At 47.7% G+C, this 20433-nt stretch overlaps 5 protein-coding genes across 9 annotated transcripts; 1 reads left to right on the plus strand and 4 right to left on the minus strand.

Moving 5' to 3' along the window:
* Positions 1-141: 141 nt before the first annotated feature.
* LOC136198421 (TBC1 domain family member 9B-like) lies at positions 142-4994 on the minus strand. Its single transcript, XM_065988356.1, has 27 exons — positions 4921-4994; positions 4755-4869; positions 4649-4700; positions 4457-4534; positions 4301-4405; positions 4150-4233; positions 3952-4085; positions 3844-3906; positions 3708-3784; positions 3608-3658; positions 3485-3556; positions 3295-3427; positions 3121-3231; positions 2980-3074; positions 2794-2934; positions 2624-2732; positions 2469-2563; positions 2316-2410; positions 2116-2262; positions 1949-2060; positions 1840-1900; positions 1594-1785; positions 1426-1545; positions 1274-1372; positions 1032-1223; positions 655-981; positions 142-598 (listed from the first exon to the last, which is right to left on the minus strand). Exons 1-27 carry the CDS (start codon positions 4962-4964, stop codon positions 275-277), a joined length of 3228 nt encoding a protein of 1075 aa, XP_065844428.1. The 5' UTR covers positions 4965-4994; the 3' UTR covers positions 142-274.
* A 389-nt stretch (positions 4995-5383) lies between these two features.
* On the minus strand, positions 5384-8042 carry LOC136198428 (inositol-3-phosphate synthase-like). 3 transcript variants are annotated; one of them, XR_010672809.1, is made up of 10 exons: positions 7801-8042; positions 7631-7747; positions 7517-7577; positions 7123-7445; positions 6756-7067; positions 6411-6689; positions 6227-6305; positions 6093-6151; positions 5905-5938; positions 5702-5843 (listed from the first exon to the last, which is right to left on the minus strand). XR_010672809.1 is itself a non-coding variant. In XM_065988365.1 (8 exons), the coding sequence occupies exons 1-8, from the start codon at positions 7960-7962 to the stop codon at positions 5512-5514; spliced, it is 1665 nt and encodes a 554-aa protein (XP_065844437.1). In that variant the 5' UTR covers positions 7963-8042; the 3' UTR covers positions 5384-5511. The 3 variants fall into 3 exon arrangements, 1 of the variants encoding a protein (XP_065844437.1); XR_010672808.1 differs by having other exon boundaries at positions 5905-6151; XM_065988365.1 differs by lacking the exons at positions 5905-5938; positions 6093-6151 and having other exon boundaries at positions 5384-5843.
* A 338-nt stretch (positions 8043-8380) lies between these two features.
* On the minus strand, positions 8381-17673 carry LOC136198422 (uncharacterized). Of its 3 annotated transcripts, XM_065988359.1 has the most exons (24): positions 16988-17673; positions 16886-16925; positions 16773-16823; positions 16611-16688; positions 16424-16532; positions 16187-16363; positions 16067-16133; positions 15904-16019; positions 15585-15854; positions 11416-11611; positions 11227-11360; positions 11015-11182; positions 10863-10968; positions 10693-10809; positions 10579-10634; positions 10443-10529; positions 9511-10391; positions 9389-9453; positions 9245-9337; positions 9104-9196; positions 8966-9053; positions 8799-8911; positions 8583-8747; positions 8381-8524 (listed from the first exon to the last, which is right to left on the minus strand). In XM_065988359.1, exons 1-24 carry the CDS (start codon positions 17074-17076, stop codon positions 8458-8460), a joined length of 3426 nt encoding a protein of 1141 aa, XP_065844431.1. In that variant the 5' UTR covers positions 17077-17673; the 3' UTR covers positions 8381-8457. The 3 variants fall into 3 exon arrangements, with proteins under 3 accessions (XP_065844431.1, XP_065844430.1, XP_065844429.1); XM_065988358.1 differs by having other exon boundaries at positions 11015-11179; positions 16611-16823; XM_065988357.1 differs by having other exon boundaries at positions 16611-16823.
* Positions 17191-19799, plus strand: LOC136198424 (uncharacterized). The gene has a single exon (XM_065988361.1). It carries the CDS (start codon positions 17222-17224, stop codon positions 19631-19633), a length of 2412 nt encoding a protein of 803 aa, XP_065844433.1. The 5' UTR covers positions 17191-17221; the 3' UTR covers positions 19634-19799.
* On the minus strand, positions 19490-20396 carry LOC136198433 (single-stranded DNA-binding protein, mitochondrial-like). The gene is made up of 5 exons (XM_065988373.1): positions 20304-20396; positions 20206-20257; positions 20026-20145; positions 19886-19973; positions 19490-19804 (listed from the first exon to the last, which is right to left on the minus strand). Exons 1-5 carry the CDS (start codon positions 20325-20327, stop codon positions 19660-19662), a joined length of 429 nt encoding a protein of 142 aa, XP_065844445.1. The 5' UTR covers positions 20328-20396; the 3' UTR covers positions 19490-19659.
* Positions 20397-20433: the final 37 nt, after the last annotated feature.

Genomic DNA, 20433 nt, shown 5'->3' on the forward strand with positions numbered 1-20433 from the left:
TCCCAGGGCGTGGTTCATAGATACAGCTGTCTGAATATTCGATTTCCTATCTTGTCTGGGTTCTTCGAGTGTGCAAATAACATTAGAAGGGTCCATTTTCGCGGTTAAGTAACTACAGTACGAGATATATCAGAAATTCGGTACTTTAGGACCCCTTTACATAAACAAGGCCCCCAAACTTTCAAACTGTATTGAACTATATTGTACACCCCGAGAAAAAAGAGAAAAAATCAAAGAGACGTGTCACCTGTCCTAGTCTCCCTACCGTAGAAACTTACTTTTCGCTTGTCAGAGGCGAATCAAGTCGATCATATTCCGGCAAATCCCAATCCTTGACGAAATACTCGCTCAGCGGTGGCTCGGTTCGTATAGCGTCGCCAAACTCTTTGAACGTGATCGACCAGGCAGACAGTGGCTCGGCGACCTTACCGACCTTTTTCTCGGCGTCAGCGCCCATCAGGGGCGGCTCCTCATACTTTTGACCCCATTGGAGAATGAGATTGCCGCAGCGCGCGACGGATTGATAGAGCTGCTGATTGGACTCCTTCTCGTCGTCAATAAAACTATACAAGGTCTTCCAGAGCAAAATGAATTGCTCCTGGGGAAGGAGAGTAAGGCTGGGGCTCCCTCAAATAAATTCTTATCTATGTATACCTGATTCATTGGTGGAAGGGATTCGAGGAGACTTCCTAGAGTCGATTGCGAGCCTGTCATGCTTCCTGAACTCGTCGAATGTAGGCTAGCCCTCTCGGCTTGTTTCTTTTCTGTCGTCGCTTCGATTTCGCAGTGGAACAGTGAATGCGAGTGCTGCTCGTCGTCGACGTGACTGGAATCGACGCTTCCGGGCGTCACCAGAGCCGGCGCGACGTGCATTCGATAGAGAAACAGGAGTCGACGTCGGAGATCGGCGCGTAGAATCGACTCGAGGAAATGAACGAACGACTCAAAGGATATAAGGCCCTCGTCATTCCTCACAATAACCTGTATAGACGTTGGTTGAAGTAAGGGAATCAAGGCTGGGTTTTTCTTACTCGAAATGCTCTACTGGCTAAATCGACGGCCAAATCGGATTTTCCCCACGGCGTAAGTCGGACGAATAGCTTGATGAAGTACTTCAAGTTGATTGTAGTCGCTTGGCCTTTATTTAACAACGCGGTGGCGCTTGGACGCGGCGACGTGGACGTTTTGCTGTTCTTCCACAATTGAGATTGTCTATGAGCTTCCTACGTGAAAAAAATGTACTAAATATTCATTTCGAAGCGGGTTATCGCACTTGGAAATAGTGATAAAGCGTCGTTATCTCTTCTTTGGAGAACTGGCAGTCGTCCATGAGATTTCGAACGACCGTTCGTTGCGTCGATTCTTCGAGAGTCTAAAAACCCCCCAAAAATTATAAAAAATCTTCAACTATATATAGTCCCAAACCCGAACGACAGTAAGACGTCGAATATTCCGATAATTATCAACACTCTCAAGAGATATGAACCCGTACTGTCGATCAGACAGCTGAACAAGATCGGCAATATCAATCGAAGCAACAGCAGTCTAAAAAACATTTTAAAAAAATCCCCTTATTTCGTATAAATTTCTTACGCTGTGCGGATCCTGATAGTGAGCGACGGCGAGTGCCGCCGGTGTCGACACGAGCGCCGATTTGCTGGCGTCGCGATTGCTCACGCGACCGAGATATTGACCGAGAATCGCCATCGCTTCGCCGTCGTCTTCGACTTTGAGAAGATCGACTTTGTTGGCGTCGAGAACGGTGAGAGCGATCTGAAAGAGAGCCTAAAGGAAATGCTAAGAAACGGGGGATTCGATGATGACGATGAGGTGAATCACTTTAGCGCCGTCGAGAAAGAAAAAATCGATTATATGAACGGCACTGGTGTAGGGCATCACGCTAGATACGATATACATCGTTTATGAGAAGAATCGTTTATTTTTCTACCTTAGGAAAAGGGTCAGAAACCAGGAGAGCGTTATCATGGACAAAACGCCCAATTCTCTCAAGTGCTCAAATAATTCCGGAAGGTGTTCACCCGTCAAATCTTCAAAGACTCCTACGTTAGAAAATTTTTACTGTCTAACATTTCTGCGTCTCGTTTCTAAGCCGACCTTGATCGATGAGAGCCCCGACAACTCTCGTGTTATAGTAATCAGGTAGCAAGCGCTCACATATTGCAACTAGAAGCCAAAACGCTTCTTCCTCGGTGCAATAAACGAGCAAAACGCTGCAGACAATATTCATAGCCTGGCAGTAGCCTAACACAAAGAAATCCCCCATGGAGAGAACCCCCACCCCTCTCCTACCCCACCTATAGTCGGATTCCGAGCAGCGTACGCGGTCAGCACGCGACGCAGCGCGCCAATGCCGACCTCAGACTGAAAAGCGGGATGCTCAGGAAGAGATCTGATAAACGACAAACATAAAGGGCCCCCCTAATCTATATTATCCAATAGAATTTTACCGATGTAAATCGCGTTCAATTTCGTCTCCAACAGCGGCGAGTTTGCCTTTGCTGTCAGCCACGAGTTTGGAGTAATAGTTTGGATTCGTCGCGAGCTGGGGGGGAGAGAACGTCGATTGAAAAGAAATATTCTTTTTAATAGGGTTTCGTCCTACTTCGTTTATGGCACCTGACGTTAGCATCCATATCTCTTGTCGTACGGAACTGGGGATTCCCTTTAGGATTAGATCTCGAAAAGCGCTCGTGCGATACATGCAAATTCCTCTAAAATCGAATCCCTTTAAGTCTCGGTCGCCTCGCGCCTTTTTTAAAAAATTAAACAAACCTTCCGTATTCTGAAAAATGGATATCCCAGAGGTTTTCCTTGACCGCTTCACGGTGACTGATCTCCTTGTCTTCTTCTTTGAATAGACGTCCCAGCGGTTGGTGGACGTCTTCGGACTTCGTTTCATCGTCGAAAAAAGGCCTAGACACGTTCGTTTTTAATTGAATAATTAATTATTTTCTCTACTTTGTCGAAGCAATGGGAGGAGTGCGAGAAAGAAAGTCGGAGATTCGACTGCAAAGCAAATCTTGATCTTTCAAAGAGGCAAACAAAAACGCAGCCTAGACAAAAAATAAATAAATTTTTTTCAATTAAAAATTTTCCGACCTTCGATTTCGTCGTAATGTGAAGAGCATTCGGTAGTACTTCGGACGTATTGACTTTTTCCACGACGGCGATTTCTCGCATTGGAATTATGACGTCACACATTCGTTTAATCTTAGAATAAGAAATAGGTCCCCCTCTCTCTAAATCAAGACCCCCCATCAAGCGTTTTCTCACTTTGCTAGCAAAGCAGAGATAATTCGGCGAACAGTGCAATTTTCCGAGTACGTGAGCCTTCGCGTAGGGAGTCCAGAGCGTGCAATCGCAATAGCCGTCAAGGCGTTCCTCGTTTGGCAAACTAAAAAGGGAGCTACGGAGGAAGGAGACTATATATGGGAACCGGAAAAAGAGAGAGGCGTTTGCTTGCCAGTATAATTCACTACGAGCTCGGATATCAAGATCGCGTTTGAGAGAAACGCGACGAGGGGATGAACCCATGCTAAAATCAATTATTTCGCCTTTTTTTCTACTACATAGCCCTAGCTCTTACGGTAGAGGTGGCGAAGCAAAGACGTCTGTAGTCTCATCACCCGACAATAGCCTAAATTTGAACGAATTATTTGAACTATTATACGTAGGGGTTTCTATACCGTTTCATGGCTATTTTCGTCAGTTGTTCCATGAGGAGGTGAACCTCCTCGACGTTTCTCAAGAACGAGAAATGATACTAAAGTTTTTTATATAATACAAAACCCCTCTACTCTAATAAAAGACATCCTCTCTTGCCTCTTTTGCCTTTGCACATACTACTATGCTATCTGATATAACGCCGCTTTCCTTGTCGAGTTTCTACGAAAAAATTCAACTCTCTTTACGTCTCTGTTTACGTCTCACGGTTATATCTGTCCATCGAAGTAGAATCAAGTCTTCTTTGCCAATCATGAATGAGTAGAAGGCGAGGTGATTGACTGAGAGGTAGATCCAGCCTTGTCGAGGAACTTTTCCTCTCCAATAAGTACAGGAATAGTCTAGAAGGAAAGAAACCCCGCGTGGATTGGATGGGGAGATTAGAGCTTTCTTCTTTCTTCTCACAGTTGACAAGACGTTCGTCTTCTGGCATTTTGAAGATACGTCGAAAGCGAACTGACGCTGATTTGAGACGAAGTGAATCTGAGTCTGAGATTCGAAGAAAAAAAATTAGACATATACATATACTGTAAAATGGTCGAATCTTTTTTTTTACCTCCTTCCTTCTCGGCCCCTTCGCCCTCGGGATCTTCATTGCAAAGGAAACTCTCCACTTTAGCCAAAACGAACGCAGATGCTTCCTCTTCAGTTTCAAAATTAACTAACACGAAAAAAATTATTTTCACGAAGTTTCCCCCTTTCCCCCACCTACCCAATATGGGAAGAAGCTCTTCTTCTAACCATATCCACTGTTTCTCGACGTCTTTCAACGTTGCTCCACTTGCTACAACTAAAAGCGGAGCTTATGACGTAACGAAGCCCGAGGAACTTGTACAACTATAAAGATTATTCTCTCTATCGCTTGCCTAGCGTGCAATCTACTCTTTTTCTCCCTCTTTCTCACCGTGACTGACTTCCGAAGATTGGCATTGGAGTAGAATTCGAAACGGCGGGGTCTGGTCATTTCGAAAGCGAATCGAGCTCGTTTCTTTGCTTTTCTGCTATTCTACCTTCGAATCGAAGACGCTGTCGACGGTTCCGACGATTTTGCCGATGATTCCGCCGCCGCCGCCGTGGCCGCGACGTTTTTGAAGGACGAAGTAGAGATTCGAGCGTTCCGTGCTCCTTCGAAGCGAAACCGATCATCGACGAAGCGAATGCGTCGTTTGGACGTACCAAAGAGCCGTGGACAAGAGCACTTCTGACGGTTTTACCCACATTAGAAGGAGAAGGTGACTCAAGAGAAATGATTACGGCTACCGTAAATCGTGTTGCGTATTCTCTACTTTACTACGTCAAATTCGCGAACTGTTTGCAATAAAAGAAGAAGAAGATCTAAAAAGGATGCTAATCCAACTCGAAGCTGCCTTGCTTCTGGAGCGCTGAACTCCCTAAGAGCGAATTATTGCAGTAGTCGTGCAGGATTGCGTGATAGGCTTACCCTAGTAGGCAATTGTCTTCTACCGTGAACTGCTTGCAGAAACCGCTTCGTTTTGGTTCTGGATCGACCTGCAGCGAGGTGATAATAATTCGAGCGATCCGTTCACTCGATAAAGGAACTCTGATGTTGCTAAAACAGTCGCTAGATACTCAGGAAAACGAGGAACACTACTACTTACAACTTGAGCATGGACGAGGGTTAGCGCGCTACTCATAAACTTTATTGCGCAAAAAAATAACGATTGATTAGTCAAACCAAAACAGAACAGAACACCAAACGCTCTAATAGTCCAAATATATGCTGTCTATGAAGCTGACAAAAAAGTTCTACGATTCTATGGCCTGCACCGTGCCCCTGGCCCTTCCAAGCTGCGGCACCCGAGCACCAGAACTGGCCGCAGACAAACTCGATTTCTCGCCGACTTTCTCAGCTGTTTTTACGCCAGCGGCGAGCTGCTGAGGCGCGGCGAGCTTGTGCTCGAGAAGCATGTAATTCTGCGGAGAAAGCCCAATGCAAGCGCGGAAAATATTCTCAATGCAAGCGCGCTGGCGGAAAAGGGCATTGACAATGGGCGTTCCTCGCGGAACCATGGGCGCTTTGAGGAGATAGCTGAGCAAGGAGAGCACGGAATTGAAGCGAGCAAAGTCAGCTTCTCCTTCTGAAAGTGAAGAAAAGAATTTTTTTAAATTAGAACGAACGCGAAGACGTAAAATATATACATATGCGTGACATTCGATGACGGCTTCTCATCATCTATATAAATATAGATCTGGGAGTTTATGGGCATTAAGCGAAATCGCAAATTCGAGAGAAAAAGAATGAATTTGTGATTTCGAATCCGGAAATCTCGCGTTTTTTTGGATTTTTCCGGATGTTTCAAGAGCCCCCCATGGTGACCGTCTCGCACCTACTGCGGTCCGAATGAAGAATGTGATCTTTTTTCTCACAATCTTTTCGACTAGGTATCTAAATTGGGGCTTGTGTACATAAGCCCAGCTCCTGGCACAGAGGAGATTAGAGTCTTGGAAAGACTCGGCTTACCTTTTCTCAACGAAATCCTTTCGCACATCTCAGCCAAAATGACGAGATCGAGTATAATCGGAGTGGCCAAGAGAGAGTCCTAAAGGAACATCGATTAGAGCGGCGACTTTGATATAAGAACCAAATTAAATTAAATCAGATTCGATTACTCTTATCTGTCGACAATAAACAAAGCCTCACTTACTTCGCATGTGTTGTGCACTGCAATCGTATTGAGGCCTCCCATAAAGATTTCCGACGTGTATTCATCCATCGCTCGTTTGCTGTCCGCCACAAAGGGAACGTATTTGATCACCACGCAATGATCCGGCTTTTCTCCGGGCTCGTAAAGAATCCTATTCGACTCAACCATATCGTCAACCACGTTGCTCTTGGAGATCTCCTTCGAGCGAAACTGCTGGGGAGCGGACAAATTTTTCCCGTCGTTGTTTCCAAGGTGATTGTAGCTGACAATGGAGCGAGGCTAGAAAGAAAAAAAAAACAAATCCCATACACATAACATTCATTAATAAAAAGTCAATTCTTTTACCTTGATTCCAGCGCTGATGAGAAAGTCGACCAATACGGATTTCAATTTCGTTTGACCCGATTTAAAATCGTCTCCGCCCACGTAAACATTTTCTTTCTCCGCCAAATCAATGACTCCAGGCACAAGGGAGTTCTGTGGCGATCCGTTTATATAGGTGCAACCTTCCTGAATGCTTGCAACGGCGAAAAGAGATGAAGGCGACATTTCGTCTTCGTTTCTTTCAATTGAAGCGAGCAATTCTTTCGCCGTCAAATTGAGACCTTCGCGGACGTCGCAGAATCTCTCCGTATTGGCCGTCCACAAAACAATCACCTAATAGTAGTGATAATGTTAATATTTTATTATTGAAATTGTGTTTCTGTTTTACTTTGTCTAGCTTCTGTTTTGCTTTGAAATCTCTGATGTCTGCCCTCACTTGCTCCACCATTTCCTTCTTCGTTCCGGACAGGACGTTATTGGCTCGGTCCGCCTGATTAGCGGCAATGAAATCCGGGCAATAGATGGAGGGACGAGGCTTGAGATTTTCCAAGTGGGGTTTGAGCTGGACTTGGAGGTTGTAGTCCAGCACTTGAGCACGTTCCATGGCTTCAGCCAAATTAGCAGAATTAATATCCCATCCGTCAATAACAAGATCATTGGGATGAACCATGGGAAGAAGATCCCCCAAAGCAATGTATTGCTCAACCCCACCTTATATGAAAAATAGATATTAATAAATTATTATTATAATTTAATTAATTAATTAATTATGTTTTTCTGACTTGAATTTGTTCCAAGACAGACAGTCGACGCTTGAGTAATGGAACCGTAGTAATTCGATTTCTGTAATTCGAGGCAATTAGCGGCCAGAGGGGGCGTGGCCATGCCACGTGTACCTTGACTCCTTCTTTCGTGGGCCAGCTCAATCCGAGACGATTCGCGATGAGCGATCCGGTAAGAGTCGATCCGTTATTGCCGCCCCATCCCACGAGCATCACTCCCAAGCGTGGAACCTATCACGTGCAATGACGTCACAAAGGAATGGCATTTTCGATTCTCGCTGCACCTTGAGACTCGTTTGGAACTCGAACGTGGTCGCTTGGGGCTTGGCAAGAAACGATGCGTCCGCCTGCGGCTCGACATGAGTCGTGTGGTACGTGTACGTGGATGAAATCGTCTCTTCTGTGTACGAGACGTTTGGGCTCGACACTTTGACTTTCAGAGACATTTCGATATGCAAAAGTATCGTACGAGACTGCGCGTAACGTGTAGAATTCAGTTCCGAGAGAGCGCCTTGCAATCTGGCGCTGCGTCGCGCCTTATATAGACGACGAGTGGCATGCGCTTGTCACGTGAGTCACGTGTTGGGGATGTCTGGAAGGATCTAGAATGCGTGCCAACTTCTTTGGGAAAAAGATAAATCATGCGCTCGGCCGTGGCCCGTGTTGCACCACAAGGCATTGTGAAGCAAATCGCGCACGGCATGATTTAGGCATGCTACGTAGATTCTTCGTTGGGAAACGCGTTTCGTCACCACGCGTTCCTCAACGAATACATGTAGAAGGGTCCCCGGGGCGGTCTCTATCCAGTTCTATCCAGTTCTAAGGGGCGTGCTGCTCGTGCAACCGAACGGGTGCTTCTTTGGCGAAGGTCTACAGTGGTCATTGCTTACCGAACTCTTAGAAAATAAATATCTAAAGGATGATGCCGCTAGAACTTAGTGCTATCGCTTAGAATGTACAAAGGGATGCTGCAAAAGTTGAGCAGCAGACGGTCGTTCGTGCTTGTCCCTAAAAAAAGCGACTTATCTCGCAATCAGGTCTCCCTGGCAACAGTCCAAGTCCCTACCTCGTGAGACATCGAGCCACGAAATCTATTGCGAGCTGCGAAAACTTTTCAGGGAGACGAGGCGGACTAGCGCCAGATCCAATTTGAAATATCGCCGCAGCGGGGTTCAGTTGCGACCAGGGCGCCTTTCCCGTAGCCATTTCAAACGTCGTACACCCCACACTCCTTATATGGAAGTATTATCGACAGCTGTTTGCATTTTCCCGCTCTTCCTACCATATATCGGATTTTCGTCCGTAGCCCGACTCTGTAATGACTTCAGGGGCCATCCAGTAAGGCGTGCCGTTCATAGACTTGAATACGCCGCTCTGGCTTAGGCTCAAGTCCGTCTAAGCAGCAAATTGTTCCAGTTTTAGACACGTCAATATTAGAGAACCTCTAACCTGAACGCAGTACTGCTTGGCGCAGCCAAAATCAATCAGCTTGATAATGCCAGATGGACAGAGCATGCAATTGGCTCCCTTTATGTCTCTAGAGAAAGATCTTGTACTTGGAGAGGGTTTTTTACTTTGTTGGTTTACCTGTGCACAATGCTCTTTGTGTGGAGGTATGCAACACCGCTGAGAATTTGACGACAGTAGTTGCGGAATACCGACTCTTGCAGAGGTCCAAATCTGATAGAAATAATAATCATCCAGACCCTATGATCTATTTTGACGTACCTCTGCAAAACGACCGCAAGAGAACCACCTGGAATATACTCCATAAAGATATTGACAGTATTCGTATCCTCCTCAAACGACGTCGCGCGATAACTGGTCAAACAGTGCAAAGAAAACGCGTACAAAAGAACGTTCTCTTCTCACCCAACGATGTTGTTATGCTTCAGAGACCGAAGCAATCCCACTTCAGCCTGAAGCTTTACATATTGCTATATAGACGAAAACGATCTCCTCATACCTCATGATTATATATCATCATGTCTTACTTTCTCCGCTTTATCGACTTCATTATGCAGTCGAACCTGTTTGACAGCGATCATATCGCCAGCATCGGTCAGCCCACACCAAACACTTCCAAACGCTCCCTGCCCAAGCAAATTCCCCTTTTTCCACCGAATCACTTCCTCGTCGTCGTCGTCCTCCTCTTCTTCTTCCGCCTCTTTCGCCGCTACTCTTCCCGCCTCCTGATCACTGTCCCCATTCCCGCTATCCGCTCCACTGCTATGCGCCCGACCCTCCTCGCTCGCCGCCGCCGCCGGCTTCTCGCGTATCACCGAAGCGCGTCCCTCCGTAACGCCAATACTTCTCGAACTACCAACAAACGAGACAATCGTCTCCGGTTCGGATTCCGACGAGGCGAGAAGAAGCGACGCCGGGATGTCGGGAATGACGGGCATCGCCGCCGCGCAGCAATCGGCGGCGACGAGCGATTTCGCTTCGGGACGAAGACTCGGTAAGAATCTCGGCAGCGCGGCGGTTCGTGGAGACTCCGGCGCTCCGCGACGCAGAAACGCTACCGAAGCGGGAAGCGATTGCTCGCTCTCTGGGCTCGCGGGACGCGCCTCTAAAGTCGAACTCGATTCCGACGACGTGAGATTGAGTGGCGCCGGACTGCTCGACGTTCGACGAAGCGTCGAGGAGGAGGAAGACGAGAGGGCCGCCGTTGCGAGCGTGTCGCCGTCGCCGACGAAGAAATCGCTGAAGACGGGCGTCAGAATTGCGTCGTGATCTAATTCGGGTTCGAGATTGCGTTCCCACGGATTGGGACTCGGCGGCGTTCGCCACGACGCCGAGGGCGAAGCGTACGCCGGGCTAGGGCGAGGAGACGACTGGGGTTCGCCCAAAGCGTAGCCGCTTGCTATGCGTTCTGGATAGACGCGTCAGAGTGAGGAAAGAGGTCGCGGTTCTTTTTTTTTACCGAGTGTCGGTCCCGGTAGCAAGGTGCCGGTTTTTGTAGGACTGATTGGCTGTAACATTGCAGGCATCCGTCGACAGGACGGCGAGTCTGTAAAACAGCAATTATTATATCCCCCTAATCACTCGTTTCTCCGTACTCGATGATGACTGTTTCTCTCGTCCTTGGGCAATCAATGCATTGACTCGACTCAAACTAATAACACACGAGAGTCTCTATTATGTATGATTTCTGATTTTGCCCCCCCTTTTACCTTGTCAGCAAATTCGTCTGCGGCTCACTCCGAGATCGCGGTCGCGATCTGATTCGCTCCGGCGAATAGTGGGGCAGTGCATGCGTCGACGGACTCGCGCGATTCCAACGATGCACACTACACCCCCCCAAAAATAAATAAAAAATCACTACTACATTTCAAAAACTCACGTAGCGGTTTTATCAAAGCCAACAGCAACGAAAGCCAAAGGCAACGGCATTGCCTGCTTGAGAGGAGGCATTTGAGTCACTGTGGAAGATTGAGCTTCTGATCGCACTACAAAGGGTCATAGGGATTTATTTTCTTATATGAACGTTTGTACCATCGCTGTGAGCACGAGTATACTGTGCTTGCTTTTCTGGTTTCGATGAGAGCGCAGTTGCTCCTGTTGTCGTTCCTCGCTTAGGAAGAGTGTGTCTCTTTGCGATAGTGACGGGAGTAGCGATTAGTCCCGTTTTTACGGCGGCGGACGCCAGGGTTTTAGTTGCTACTGAAATTATTCTACTGAAGCCTGATATCGATGTCGTAGCCTACCTTTTCCCCCTCGAGATGTCTGCGTTGGCTTGGCTGACTTTCTGGCTGACAGTTGCCTACTTTTGGGCGCCGGTTTTGGTTTCGCATCAAACGCGGTGTGCCCACTGAAGAACTCTCTATCCATATCGATTACTCTAAGAATATGAAGACACTAAGCCAAAGGGAAATTATAGAAAATAAACGTCTCACTTTATTGGAGCAGGAGTGGCTGAACTGCGTCTCGATCTGACGGGATTCTGAGTCACGAAAAACGACGATACGTCACGCGCATCATCAGAATCGGGCGAAAGCGGCGACGACAAAGTCGGCGGTGATGCTACATCAGTCTCAGTAGAAGAAGCCTTATCCGCTTTCTGCAAACTACTAGTCGACTCAGACCAAGCCACTAAACAAGAAATTTTACCAGCGTTTATTCATAGGTAGGGAAGCATGTTTCCAGCGTTCATTCCTTATAGGTAAGGAGGCTCCCACTACTACAAAGGCTACAACTACTACAAAGGCTCCAACTACAAAGGCTACAACGACTAAAAAGGCTCCAACTACTACAAAGGCTACAACGACTACAACGGCTACAACGACTACAAAGGCTACAACGGCTACAACGGTTACAAAGGCTACAACGGCTACAAAGGCTACAACGGCTACAACGACTACAACGGCTACAAAGGCTACAACTACTACAAAGGCTACAACGGCTACAACTACTACAAAGGCTACAACGACTAAAAAGGCTCCAACTACTACAAAGGCTACAACGACTACAACGGCTACAACGACTACAAAGGCTACAACGACTACAAAGGCTACAACGGCTACAACGGTTACAAAGGCTACAACGGCTACAACGGCTCCAACTACTACAACGGCTACAACGGCTACAACGGCTACAACTACTACAACGGCTACAACGGCTACAACGGCTACAACGGCTACAACGGCTACAAAGGCTACAACGGCTACAACGGCTACAACGGCTACAAAGGCTACAACGGCTACAACTACTACAAAGGCTACAACTACTACAAAGGCTACAACTACTACAAAGGCTACAACGGCTACAAAGGCTACAAAGGCTACAACGGCTACAACGGCTACAAAGGCTACAACTACTACAACGGCTACAACTACTACAAAGGCTACAACTACTACAAAGGCTACAACTACTACAAAGGCTACAAAGGCTACAACGGCTACAACGGCTACAAAGGCTACAACTACTACAACGGCTACAACGGCTACAACGGCTACAACGGCTCCAACTACTACAACGGCTACAACGGCTACAACGGCTACAAAGGCTACAACTACTACAAAGGCTACAACTACAAAGGCTACAACGGCTACAAAGGCTACAAAGGCTACAACGGCTACAACGGCTACAACGGCTACAAAGGCTACAACTACTACAAAGGCTACAAAGGCTACAACGGCTACAACGGCTACAAAGGCTACAAAGGCTACAAAGGCTACAACGGCTACAAAGGCTCCAACTACTACAACGGCTACAACGGCTACAACGGCTACAAAGGCTACAACTACTACAACGGCTACAACGGCTACAACGGCTCCAACTACTACAACGGCTACAACGGCTACAACGGCTACAACTACTACAAAGGCTACAACTACTACAAAGGCTACAACTACTACAAAGGCTACAAAGGCTACAACGGCTACAACGGCTACAAAGGCTACAACTACTACAACGGCTACAACGGCTCCAACTACTACAACGGCTACAACGGCTACAACGGCTACAAAGGCTACAACTACTACAAAGGCTACAACTACTACAAAGGCTACAACGGCTACAAAGGCTACAAAGGCTACAACGGCTACAAAGGCTACAACTACTACAACGGCTACAACGGCTACAACGACTACAAAGGCTCCAACTACTACAAAGGCTACAACTACTACAAAGGCTACAACGGCTACAAAGGCTACAAAGGCTACAACGACTACAAAGGCTACAACTACTACAAAGGCTACAACGACTACAAAGGCTCCAACTACTACAACGGCTACAACGACTACAAAGGCTACAACTACTACAAAGGCTACAACGACTACAAAGGCTACAACTACTACAAAGGCTACAACGACTACAAAGGCTCCAACTACTACAACGGCTACAACGGCTACAACGACTACAAAGGCTCCAACTACTACAACGGCTACAACGGCTACAACGGCTACAACGGCTCCAACTACTACAACGGCTACAAAGGCTACAACGGCTACAACTACTACAAAGGCTACAACTACTACAAAGGCTACAACTACTACAAAGGCTACAAAGGCTACAACGGCTACAACGGCTACAACGGCTACAAAGGCTACAAAGGCTACAACGGCTACAAAGGCTACAACTACTACAACGGCTACAACGGCTACAACGGCTCCAACGGCTCCAACTACTACAACGGCTACAAAGGCTACAACTACTACAAAGGCTACAACTACTACAAAGGCTACAACGGCTACAAAGGCTACAAAGGCTACAACTACTACAACGGCTACAACGGCTCCAACTACTACAACGGCTACAACGGCTACAACGGCTACAAAGGCTACAACGGCTACAAAGGCTACAAAGGCTACAACGGCTACAACGGCTACAACGGCTCCAACTACTACAACGGCTACAACGGCTACAACGGCTACAACGGCTACAAAGGCTACAACGGCTACAAAGGCTACAACGGCTACAAAGGCTACAACGGCTACAAAGGCTACAACGACTACAAAGGCTACAACTACTACAAAGGCTACAACGGCTACAAAGGCTACAAAGGCTACAACGGCTACAACGGCTACAAAGGCTACAACGGCTACAAAGGCTACAACGGCTACAAAGGCTACAACGGCTACAAAGGCTACAACGGCTACAAAGGCTACAACGGCTACAAAGGCTACAACGACTACAAAGGCTACAACTACTACAAAGGCTACAACGGCTACAAAGGCTACAAAGGCTACAACGGCTACAACGGCTACAAAGGCTACAACGGCTACAAAGGCTCCAACTACTACAACGGCTACAACGGCTACAACGGCTACAACGGCTACAAAGGCTACAACGGCTACAACGGCTACAAAGGCTACAACGGCTACAACGGCTACAAAGGCTACAAAGGCTACAACGGCTACAACTACTACAAAGGCTACAACGGCTACAACGGCTACAAAGGCTACAACGGCTACAACGGCTACAAAGGCTACAACGGCTACAAAGGCTACAAAGGCTACAACGGCTACAACGGCTACAAAGGCTACAACTACTACAAAGGCTACAACGGCTACAACGGCTACAAAGGCTACAAAAGCTACAAAGGCTACAACGGCTACAAAGGCTCCAACTACTACAACGGCTACAACGGCTACAACGGCTACAAAGGCTACAACTACTACAACGGCTACAACGGCTACAACGGCTACAACGGCTACAACGGCTCCAACTACTACAACGGCTACAACGGCTACAACGGCTACAACTACTACAAAGGCTACAACTACTACAAAGGCTACAACTACTACAAAGGCTACAACGGCTACAAAGGCTACAAAGGCTACAACGGCTACAACGGCTACAAAGGCTACAACGGCTACAAAGGCTCCAACTACTACAACGGCTACAACGGCTACAAAGGCTACAACTACTACAAAGGCTACAACGGCTACAACGGCTACAACGGCTACAACGGCTACAAAGGCTACAAAGGCTACAACGGCTACAACGGCTACAAAGGCTACAAAGGCTACAACGGCTACAACTACTACAAAGGCTACAACGGCTACAACGGCTACAACGGCTACAACGGCTACAAAGGCTACAACGGCTACAAAGGCTACAACGGCTACAAAGGCTACAACGGCTACAAAGGCTACAACGGCTACAAAGGCTCCAACTACTACAACGGCTACAACGGCTACAAAGGCTACAACTACTACAAAGGCTACAACGGCTACAACGGCTACAACGGCTACAACGGCTACAAAGGCTACAAAGGCTACAACGGCTACAACGGCTACAAAGGCTACAAAGGCTACAACGGCTACAACTACTACAAAGGCTACAACGGCTACAACGGCTACAACGGCTACAACGGCTACAACGGCTACAAAGGCTACAACGGCTACAAAGGCTACAACGGCTACAAAGGCTACAACGGCTACAAAGGCTACAACGGCTACAAAGGCTACAACGACTACAAAGGCTACAACGGCTACAACTTCTACAAAGGCTCCAACTACTACAAAGGCTACAACTACTACAGCCTTATAGGTAGGGAAACATGTTTCCAGCGTCTATTCTTTCTACTTTTAAATCGACTCCATCATTTATATATTAATACCTTTCAATTTATTCTTTAGTCTCGGCGTCTTGGCAACGTCCACCGGCGTCCGTCCCCTCTCATTGGCCAGCGTGATATCAGCTCCATGATCAAGCAAAATATCGGCGGCCGCCTCGTGGCCACCCTCGGCCGAAAAGTGCAAGGGCGTCGATCCGTCGCGTCCTAGGGCGTTCACGTTGGCGCCGCTGTTCAAAAGATATTCGATCATTGGAACGCTGCCTGCTTCGGAGGCACAATGAATGGGGGCGTTTCGCTGTCCATCTCGAATGTCTGAGGATGGTGTTATATATGTCCTTATGGATATAATAATGATTAATACCTATTTCCGTGCCTTCGGAGAGGAGAAGAGCGACGATTTGCTGAGCAAACGAACCGCTCGCGTGCGCAGCAAAATGAATTGCCGTGCGTCCATCAGAATCAGAAGCCGTGACGTCTCTATAGTGAAAATGGGTGCTGTCCTATTTTCTTATATGATTTCATACGCTTTGTGTTTGATTAGGTGCGTCACGACGTCGGCTGGCCTGTAATTTTTTAATATCGCCGATTCCACTATAACGAAATATTATTAATTAATTTTTAAAAATAAAATTTTCATTTCTTACGCTTCTGAAATAGATCAATGTCGCGAGTGACCAATAGCAGGGGAGTATATCCCTCCGCATTTCGACAATTGACGTCGATAAACGGTTTGCTGAGCAATTGGCGAACAATGGAAAAATCGCCCTGCCAAGCGGCTTGCAATAAATTGCGATTAGAAACTCCTTGCCTATTGATCGAATCTAGAAAAGATGGAGAGAAAGACTCGAGGTCAGAAAAAAAGGGGTATTCGTTTCGTCGACCTGTAATCGTAGCGCGAATCTCGTCCTTCCCCGTCACGTCGACGGCCGTTTCGTCATCGTCGTTTTGAAGCGTCGCGTCGGCGCCGAAGATGAGTAGCAAAGCGACAATCTTTACGGAACACACACCGAGATCCAAGACAAATAAACTAATAGTCCCCCCGCTAAGGAGACTCTTCGCGATCGATACCTTAGCGAAGCCCTTTCGCGCGGCGACTATGAGCGCCGTGTCGCCCGTGCCCTTGTAACGCGCGTCGACCATGGAATTCTTTCGGTAAGGAAGAACAAATCGGGTGGGCGGAGCGGAAGGGGGACGAAAGAACGACGCGGGGAAAGAAGTCGGGTTTCTTACCTTGCGACCGCCTTGCTTTAGAATGGTTTGGACTTTGGCTAAGTCGCCGATCTGAGAAAGGAGCGTCGCGCTCTTCGCTAATTTGCAACTTGGAGAGTCATCTTGCATCTTACCGCGACCGCTTGCATAAACGCTTCTTCGAGCGATCGAGAACTTTGGAAGGAGAAAGAGATGACGAGTGCACTCGATCTTAGGCCCGATTTTGTTCTATTTACCTTCCGCTAGTTAGCACGGACGCGGCGGCGTCGTGATAAGGGACGAGAATATCGCGACTCGTCTTCCGATCTAACTTCTGTTTGGCCATCGGAGGAGGAAGGAGAGGGGTAAAGAAAAAGGAGCGAGATCTCTCGTAAGATGTTTATCCGGTAGGCATAACGATAATAGCCTACGGGACGCGAATAAAAAATAATCACGTGGGCTAGGTAACTGTAAGATGAACTGATTCGGCTATGATTCGAATTATTTTCATTGCGATTTGCTTGTTTCATTGTCTCGTCGCCGGCGACGAGTGCGATGACGCAAACGCCTGCACAGTGGACTGGTTTGACGTTGTTTTCGGATGCCAGAACGAGCCCATCGACTGTCGCGCGCGCCCACGGAGTCTCACGACCGATTTCGTCTTTCTACTCGAAGCGGGAGCAAATGCGAATAGCACGCGCCTTGCTCGCGTAGAAAACGCATTGCGACGCCTTCGCGTGTTGCTCGAAAACGATTCGCAGCCGTCCAGCTATCGTTTTCTCACTGCCGCCTACGAATCGAGTCGCGACGACGACGTTTGGCCGTGGATCGTTCAAGATTTCACCCGATCGTCCCGTTTTCCCGATCTGCACGCCGAAATTCCAGTCGGTTCACTCGCCGACGACGAGGAAGTCGCACTACTAGCGGGATTGCTCGCGACGCGACGGATTCTGCGCGGCGACTATTTCACCAAGTCAACGACCGATGCCCGCATGTTGGAGCAAAAGCCCGTCTCACTGCGTCCTGGCGCAGATCTTCACGTAGTCCTCGTGACGGGTCTCATGCAATACGAGAAACCAAGTGGAAAACTGTCGAAAAATTTTAATGAGAAATCGAGTGTGGTTTTGAGTGAAATTCTAACCGCGGCATCTTCGCTGTCTCTATCTCTTGGGGTTATAATCGACGAATCTCGACGGGCTGCTCTCGAACTTTGGGGTAATCCGTCATTGGCTAATACATACTCAGACTTTCGTGGCTTCAGCAAAGCCTTCACGCTCAAATCCCTCATTAAAGACAGTGAACAGGCAAACTCTATACAAGCCCACTTCTTATCCAAGGGCATCGAACTTCGAACATTTGACTATAAACAAATTGAATACAACGACTGCGTGCGTCACATGTACGCAGGCTATTTAATACCCATGGGAATCCAAGCAAAATTTCGTAACACGTGCGAAATTCAGGTAGAACCATGTGACCCAGTCATAGGCTGTCAGTTAGAGTCTTGTAACTACACATCTCTATATGATGAATATAGTGAAAACGAAGAGGTGTCCCAGGGTTTTCTTTCTGATTCCGATCCTTCTACAAGTCCTACTTGGGTCGACGATCATATCATACAAGGTCACGTGGAAATTCGCGAGTGGGATCAGAACGTGCCGTTTGCCGCCGATTTAATTGAAAATGGGCGTCCCGTTATTTTGAGAAACGCGCTACCGAACGCGTGGCCGGCGAGGCGCAAGTGGACGCTCGAATATCTAAGTCGTAACATGGGGAAAACGTTTGCGAACGTGAAGAGCACAAACGCTTCGTATAAAATCACTTTCGATCCGGATCGACGTGTTCCCATGGCGAATTTTAGCCGCATTCGCTACGAGCTTCCGTACAACGTCACTAATATGACGGTTAGTGATTTTTTCGAGGAAATAATGAGCGCCGAGGCGTCGGAGAGGGGTCACTACTATTTCGGAGATATGATAAATAGTTTGAAAGATGACGTGAGTCCGAATCGGCTTCTATTCGTTTCGGAGACCGACTGGAAAAAATCGAAGCAATTCCTATGGGTTTCTTCGGCTGGGATGATCACCCACACCCACTTCGATCAAGATTATAATTTTTTTGTTCAACTTTACGGACGGAAAGAGTTTACTCTCTGGAATACGGAAGAACACGTCCATTTGGCGCCGTATCCTCGCATTCACCCAATGTGGCATAAATCGCGTGTTCACTACCACATGCCTAACCTAAAGGCCTATGGGACGTTTACTAAGGCACGCGCGCTCAAAGCCTTCGTTGAACCGGGCGACATTCTCTACATTCCGCCCTATCATTGGCATCACGTCTTTTCTCTAACTGCTTCCGCGTCCCTATCAACGTATTCCGACGATCAAAGCGTTTACGATCACATGAACGCCGTATACGGTCACGATCACAAATTCGATTTACTTGCAAACGCAACGGGACGCACGTACGCTCTCCGTCTCTACCTCGATCTCATTATACACGATATAATCGGCTTCGACGAAACAACGCGCTATTTCGCCACCCTACTCCAAACCCGCTACACCGGCTTAGAACATCTCTTCATCAAAGACGTTGAACCCCTCTGCCCTCGCAATGGGAAAATTCCTACGGCACAGCACGTGATCGGATACGCGAAACTCGACGCGGGTATCGTATCGGTGCATTTTGCCGCGCTGCCGGCACCCGTGCGAGACATCCTCTTCGCCGATTACGTCGAGGAGATATCCGCGCAGGTGGTCGGCGCCGAACGCGTGCTCGCCTTCTTTTTGAATTGTTTTCGCAATCAAGGCTATTACGTGACAAACATAGACGATAATGAGCATGCACTCTGGGATCACGTCAACGACGAGGAGGAGGAGGGGGAGGAGATCGAGACTTGAGATCTATTCTAAGAGTATCTTTTTTTTTAGAATTCCTCCTGTTCCCCGCGGTCTTTTGGCTGAGCGCATATGATGAGTTCGTCCATAACAATATTTGTTCCCTTTCGAACCGAGCCGTCTTCAAGTTCGAACTTGAAGTAGTCCAATCGGCCGTTAACGAGAACGCGCGTTCTAATGTATGACGTCATTTTTTGATTATGTTTAAGAGGTGCGTGTCTAGGTGTTCCTATTTCCCCCGCCCCCGCATCTTACCCTTTTCGTACGAAATTCGTTACGACGTCTTGGAGTCGCGGCGAAAACGTCGAAATGTTGTGAAAATCGGCTTTTTGCTGCATCGAATCTAAAAGAAGTGGTCGACTGATGTCTTAGGCCCAAGGGTTCGCTTTCTGTACCGTCGCTCGTCCTATAATATCGATTCGTGACTACGGTTAGTTTGACTACGGGTTTCTCGTCGCTCCCAGCTCGAATCGGGTCCTGCGCAACTCTGCCTAGAAGCTGGACTCTGTTCAGGCCTTGCAAAGGAAAAAGAGCGTGCATGAGAGTGGAGTTCGCGTCTGTTTAGGTGACGGTACTTCGTTCTCTTCCGGCGCTCGTCATTTCGTAGCGGACTAAGGGCTTCGATACCTGAGGAGAGAAGTTAGATGCTTTTCGCAGCTTCTCGGCAGCTTACCCTTGAGAAAAACTGTCGAAACATTGAGCTAACGTAATACGTATCCGACTCGAACCGGTAAGGGAATGAAGCGCGCTAGTAAACACGTGGCGCGAGAACAGAACCATTCCTGTTGCTATCTCCACAAGAT

This window comes from Oscarella lobularis, chromosome 19 (genome assembly GCF_947507565.1).
Source record: "Oscarella lobularis chromosome 19, ooOscLobu1.1, whole genome shotgun sequence".
NCBI classification, from domain to species: domain Eukaryota; kingdom Metazoa; phylum Porifera; class Homoscleromorpha; order Homosclerophorida; family Oscarellidae; genus Oscarella; species Oscarella lobularis.